Raw genomic sequence first — 7,110 nt, 5'->3', positions numbered from 1 at the left:
TGGTCAGGGAGAGCATTCCACAGACTGGGAGCGGCGGTTGGAGGAGGTTAGCCTGTCCGGAGCGGAGGTGTCGTGTGGAGGATTTGGGGGTGACTAGCAGGGGCGGATTAAGAAATTTTGGCCCCCTGGGCCTGACATGGTCTTGGCCCCTCAACCCCCCGCGCGTGTGGGCGCACACACACGCACGCACTATGCAAGAAATACTGTATACTGTGAACAGACATGCACACTGTACTGTACAGAAGAGTGCACATACTGCACACACACTATTAGGTATACCAGTGATTTTCAACCAGTGTGCCGCGGCACACTAGTGTGCCGTGAGAGATCGTCAGGTGTGCCGTGGGAAATTATGTAATATCTCCTAATTTTAACCATTGTCGGGTGCCTGCTGTAATAAAGTGCGGCAGATAATGTAATACTCTTCTATTTCAGTAGGAGGCAGCAGAGGGCGATATACCTGTAAAGACAAGCGAGGTAGGCTGCGTGACACGTGACACTGACAGTGTGGGATCGCAGCAGGAGGAGGCGAGCAAGTGACAGTGATGGAGAAGTTTTTGAGAAGGGAAAATGTAAATGCCGGACAGGGTCCTGGACAAAATTCTGACCCAAATGAAGGCCCCAGTATGAGTGGTCGACAAAATAAAAAAGACAAGACGGTGAGCTCGAGGCAATACAGCGAAAGCTATCTTTCATTTGGATTTACTTTCACCGGGGATGCGACAGCACCGACTCCGCAGTGCTTGGTGTGTGGTGAGAAGCTATCCAATAGCGCCATGGTGCCAAGCAAGCTTAAACGCCATCTCCAAACGAAACACCCTTCCGTTCAAAACAAGCCGATGGACTATTTTGTACGCTTACGTACAAACAATGAGAAACAGGCAACTTTTCTGAGAAAAACCACAAAGGTAAACGAGAGAGCCCTCAAAGCTAGCTACCTTGTTGCTGAACTCGTAGCTAAATCAAAAAAGTCCCACACTGTGGCAGAAACATTAATACTGCCAGCTTGTAAAGCCATCGTAAATGAGATGCTCGGCCCTGACGCGGCCAAAGAGATCGCTAAAGTGCCTCTCTCAGATAACACAATTGCCAGACGTATTGATGATATGTCTGCGGACATCGAAACTATTGTTTTGGAAAAGATGCGCATCTGTAAGAAATTTGCCTTGCAAATTGATGAGTCGACGGATATTAGTGGACATTGTCAGCTCTTGGCCAACGTGCGTTTTGTGGATGGAGAAGCCATTAAAGAAAACTTCCTATTTTGCAAGACACTGCCAGAAAAATCAACAGGAGAGGAAATATTTCGGGTCACGTCGGAATATTTTGACAAAAGCGGGCTTTCGTGGGAAAACTGCACAGGTGTCTGCACTGATGGAGCCGCAGCCATGGTCGGGCGCGTCAAAGGCTTCGTAAGTAGGGTCAAAGAAAAAAACCCGGATGTTATTGTTACGCACTGTTTTTTGCACCGTGAGGCACTCGTTGCAAAGACCTTACCAGCAGATCTAGCTCCTGTTTTGGATGATGTTGTGCGCATAGTGAACTTTGTGAAGACGCGACCTTTGAAATGTCGCTTATTTGCGTCTTTGTGTGAGGAAATGGGAGCGGAACATAAAGTGTTATTGCTCCACACGGAGGTCCGGTGGCTGTCGCGCGGCAAAGTGCTTGCCCGTGTGTATGAGCTGCGAGAGGAACTTAAAGTATTTCTGACAAACGAGAGGTCCGATTACTCAAAGCTGCTTGCAAGTAATGAGTGGTGTGCAAAGCTGGCATACCTGGCTGATATATTTCATCATCTGAATGAACTGAACACACGGATGCAAGGCCGAAATGAAAATCTGCTTACAAGCACTGATAAAATGAATGGATTCCGTTTGAAGGTGCAGCTCTGGCAACAACATGTGCAGCGTGGCAACCTTGAAATGTTCCCATTCACCGAGAAACTGCATGATGGCAACACTGCTGCAATGTGCGAAGTGATTGGCACACATTTGAAAACTCTTGAGAAAAAGTTGTTATTTTATTTCTCTTCAGCCTTCACAGAATGCCTTGACTGGGTCAGGGACCCATACAGCTCAGCATCCATTGCTGGTAAGGAAATGACTTTAAAGGAGCAAGAGGAACTCATTGAACTGAAACAAGATCGTGGTTTAAAGCTAAACTTTGCTGATCTTCCTTTGGACAGTTTTTGGTTATCTGTTGCCAAGGAGTTCCCCATTCTGGCCAACAAAGCCATTTTGACATTGCTCCCGTTTTCAACCACATATCTATGTGAGCTGAGCTTCTCAAGCTTGACTGCGATAAAAACTAAAAACAGAGAGAGACTGAGAGCTGTTGAGGAAGAGCTTTGTGTGTGTCTTTCTACCATTTCTGCCAGGATATCCATTTTGTGTTCATCGAAACAGGCCCAGGTTTCACACTAGGTGAGTATAAATACATTTAGAAACTATATTATTAACTATATGTATTATATACTGTGTTAGAGTGTCATTTTGTGTAATTTTGGTTGGTGGTGTGCCGCAGGATTTTGGAAATGTAAAAAGTGTGCCGCGGCTCAAAAAAGGTTGAAAATCACTGAGGTATACCACACAGACACTGACAAGCACAGGTTTCACACAGACACAGGGGGAGGGGATAAATGGCCTAAAAATAAACATTTTTGAAAATGATTACGCCCACTTCAGTGATGGTGCATTGGGTCATTTGAGAGATATTATGTATTGGAAGTTGGTAGCTATCATGAAATAAACCCCCCAACCCACCCAAAAAACTAAATCGGACATGATTTTTGCCCCCTTTTCCTCCCTTCTATCATTAAAAATAAAATAATATCTTAGGAAAACACATTGGCATAACGGCAGCTGTGCAGCAAATTGAGGCTCAAAGTCTGTATCTATTTGTGGTTAAGCTTGAGGAGAAGGAGAAAGGTAAAATGATAACATGCATCGGAGAGCACCACAAAGAAAGGTGTAGGCCAGTTCATGGTACAAGGGCTGCATGCAGGTCAAGATAGCCCATTTCCAAGAATGCTATAGTGGCTGGACAGGCACTGGACATGTCCTGAACTCAGTGTCAGACGTGGCTGCCGAATACTTGGATGAAGTGAAGCAGCTGACAGATCTCATGCTGCCCCATCTGAAGACTGTCCTGGCCAGGCAGAGGATGGATGAGGAGACCTTCCCAATGGACCCTGTCAGTGAACAGGCTAGTAACATTGATGGCACCCCTGTGCACAACATTGGGATGGAGAGACAATGTGGCAAGGTGGACTACAAACTGAAGAAGTTGGGCACACTGAACGCAGTCAATAGGTCAATAATTTTACAGAAGAGCCAGGAGCTTCAGAGGTTTCAAGGCAGCAGCACAAGCAAAAAGGGAGGTTGAACTCAACTGGAGTAAATTCATGAAGGCAAAATTCGAGAGTAGGGCAGATGAGAAACAAGAGATGGCTCAAAGAAAGGAGAGTAAGAGACTAGACATGCTGGACACACTGAAATCTTTTGATGGCCCCTTCACGATAGTGGGGAAGTTGAAAAGTTCCTTGTGGATGAAAGTCTGCACAAGAATGCAAAGCTGCAGAGAATGAAGCTTGAGGTTCAGTTTGCCAGAGAAAGCACCAAGCTTCTGCCTAAAGTCAATCCTATCTTCACAATCCAGGTGACACTTCCCAGAAATGGCAAAAGTGCAATTCTCCAAGTCATAATGGATACTTAGAATTTTATGGTGGTGGTAAGTATTCATGAAAACAGGTAGCCTAACATTAGTGAATGGGTGAATTCTGGAAATAACCTAAAAATCTTACACAGTGCACCTTTAAGCAAGGGGTTTCTTTCGTGCTTTCAATTTTGCAAAATCATCCACCACATCATTGAAGTCCAACTCTCTTGTCAGCTCACTCTCAATTGCCATTAGAGATAACGCATTTAATCTTTTCTGAGTCATTCTTGTGCGCAGCTCATTTTTTACTCTTGACAAAAGAGAGAATGAGCGTTCTCCCTCACAGTTACTGACCGGTAGAGTGAGAAAAATCTGTAGCGCAATGTATGTATTAGGAAACGTAGGCTGTAGTCCAAAATGTATTATTGTTTTGAGCAGTCCTGAAGGGGTCCTCTCCTCATCAGTGTTGTTGAGCTGTATAAAAGATTTGAACTGTATAAGCTCCTGTCCAAGACTTTCATTGAGGTCAGATGGGTATGATTCAGTGAGAATCTTGGCCTTGTGAAGGACTGAAGCATTGGACTCTGTATCCAAAGAGAAAAGGACACTGAACAAATTGTTCAGATGTTTGTAGGCCTCCAGACGGTGATTAAGGCTTGAACTCAGTTGATCAATAGAGGCAATAAATGTCTCTATTTGAAACAGTTGCCTTCCCTCAAGCACAACATCTGGGGATGCTGATTCATCAGCAAACTTTTTACGTTTCCTCGTCCGTTCAGCCCTGTAAGATGGGGTGCCACCCAACATGTTTAAGGCTTTCTGCTCAAAATGATCAAATAGATCTCTTTGGGAGAGAACAAAGGTGCGCAGAGATTCCAGCAATCTAACTGCTGTACCAAGGTCCATGTCTGCTTTTTGAAGTTGCAGACTTGTGGCCTGAAATCTGGACAGAACAGTGTCCCAAAAGCCTGCCATGAAGGCCATCTCAAGTGAATCCAGCTTCCGCACTAGACTGTCAGCTTCAGTTCGTGTGTCTCGTTTCTCTGTGTCATCAGTGGAAATAACCTGTAGTGCTGCTTTTATTTTACTGTAGTTCTGCCACAGTGCTTTGGTAGATTCTGCACGGCAACTCCAACGCGTGTTGGATAAAGCTTTAAGTGTGAGATCTATGTTGGAATTGCCAAATACCCTGTCCCATCGGTGTGTGGATGCAGTTGTGAAGTTGTAAATAGACTGAATCAAGTCAAAATACTTAGAGACTTCATTTCCACATCTGTCAATGCTGTTGACTCCCACCAAATTCAAAGAGTGAGCTGCACATGGAATATAGTGTATTAATGGGTTGCTTTTCTTTAAGTGAGCCTGCAACCCATTATACCTCCCTGACATGTTGCTGGCATTATCATAAGCCTGCCCCCTGCAATTTGACAGCTCTAACCCTAGATTTTCCAACACAGACATGACACAGTTAGCCAAACTTTCACCTGTATGGCTAGTAATGGGCTCAAAACCCACAAAGCGTTCAACAACACTGCCCTCTTTGCTAACAAAACGGAATATGAATGTCAATTGGTCCACATGAGATAAATCTGGGGTTGAATCCACAATGATAGAGTAGTATTTGCTTGCTTGCAGTTCATCTGCTATAGCCTGTTTGGTTTTTGCACCCATCAATTCAATGAATTCCTCACAAATGGTGGAGGACAGATATGAGGTATTACCTCGACCCATCTGCCCAAACTTTCTGATGTGATCCTTTAGAAAGGGATCAAATTCAGCCAGGACCTCCAGAATACCAAGGTAGTTCCCATTGAGAGGAGACCCTAACGATTCATTTTTACCCCTAAATGCAAGGCCCCTTTCTGCAAGGAATTTAATGACTGCAACAACTCTTTGTAACACCTGCCTCCAATAGCTGCTCTCTGCCTGAAACTGTTTGAACAGGTCTGCATCAACTGTGGCACCTTTGGCGCGGTTCAAGACTGCTTGCATGCAGGTTATGTGCTCAGCACTTCGCTCATGTTCACCAAATCTTTCTGAGTGTTTCCAATCACAATAGCCTGTCACAAAAGAATGCGTTTTTGGGGAAAACAGTTTGCATGCAAAGCAGTAAACATTACCAGTAGAGGGAGAGTACATCAGCCACTCTCTTTGTACTCGTTGTCCATTGGGCAAGTGTGAAGTAAAATGTTCATTGTTTAGGCATCGGGTTTTGCCTCCTAGCCCACTGTTCCTCACAGAAGCTGGATAATGGCTGTGACGGTTGTGAAATGATTTTGCACCTCTTTGAATAAGAACTTCCTTCATTGACTCAGTGAGGGTCTCAGCCCATTTAGCGGGATCACTAGGTAGAGTTGTCACTGTAGATGGTGTTGAAGAAAGATTCAGCTCATTTTCTATGCTGTCCAGAGGTGCAGTGACCTCACATTCATCCGAGCAACTGGCTACTGCTGAATTGGTTGAATCATAAGCATCAGAAGCATTTGGTTCAGTGTCTACACTTGTAGTGGTCTCAGGATCTTGGGAGCTACATGCTAGCTCAGGTGCATTGCTAACCTTAGCTGAATTTGCAGTAGCATTTATAGAATTGCTTTCAGCAGATGTCTTTGTACTGAAGAAGCTGGAGATATTTGGAACACTCTCAAGTAAAACTGATTCCTTTTTTTTCTTTTCTTGCTGAATTTTTTTTCTAGCTCCTCCACTTAAACGTTTATGATCCATATTTCCCTTCTTTCTTTGCACATTGGCTCTTTGCCTATCACAACAGATAAACCAACTATGTGTGTGTGTGTGTGTGTGTGTGTGTGTGTGTGTGTGTGTGTGTGTGTGTGTGTGTGTGTGTGTGTGTGTGTGTGAGTTTGTTTGTGTGTTTATGATCGGTGCTGCTTCCTTCAAGTGTGTGAGGTGATTTAGAAAACTAGCAACCCAGCATCAACACTCCAAAGCAGAGAATAACAGCTTACTAGCATAGACAATTGAGAGCAGAGAATCAACTGATTCGTCTGATAGACAGCAGGAGAGCAGAGTGGTCAGTGATGATCGAATCAAGAAAATGTCTAAATGGCAAGGGAACAGACTGATTTGTACTGAGGAGAAAGAGAGAGAGAGCCAATTACAGTGAAATATATTCCAAAAGAGCCAAGTGACTAGCTGAAGGCAGGGACAAATGCCTTGGAGTGACCAACAAGAGTGCAAAGTACCAAATGGCAAAATGTGGAAAGACCAACAGGCAGATCTGCTTTTACCTCTTATCTTCACAACCAAAAAGTTGCTAAATGATGTTTTCAGTCGCTAGCCAGGTATGGCCAAAAGACGCGAAATCTAGCGGCAAAGTCGGTCAATCACACTGACAGTGAAACAAATATTTTGAAAAGATAATAATTGTACACCTTTGTGCACTTTAGTCTTCTATCTAAATATTTTCACAAAGGACACCAAGGCAGCTTGCTAGCT

At 44.1% G+C, this 7,110-nt stretch overlaps 1 protein-coding gene across 1 annotated transcript; it reads left to right on the top strand.

Annotated features, from left to right (window-relative positions):
* The first annotated feature begins 308 nt into the window (after positions 1–308).
* Positions 309–2,423, top strand: LOC133649947 (zinc finger BED domain-containing protein 5-like). The gene is made up of 2 exons (XM_062046664.1): positions 309–354; positions 436–2,423. Exon 2 carries the CDS (start codon positions 546–548, stop codon positions 2,421–2,423), a length of 1,878 nt encoding a protein of 625 aa, XP_061902648.1. The 5' UTR covers positions 309–354; positions 436–545.
* Positions 2,424–7,110: the final 4,687 nt, after the last annotated feature.

This window comes from Entelurus aequoreus, linkage group LG05, assembly GCF_033978785.1.
Source record: "Entelurus aequoreus isolate RoL-2023_Sb linkage group LG05, RoL_Eaeq_v1.1, whole genome shotgun sequence".
NCBI lineage: Eukaryota > Metazoa > Chordata > Actinopteri > Syngnathiformes > Syngnathidae > Entelurus > Entelurus aequoreus.
Note: the sequence above shows the minus strand (reverse complement) of the source record. Positions and strands in the feature narration are given on the sequence as shown.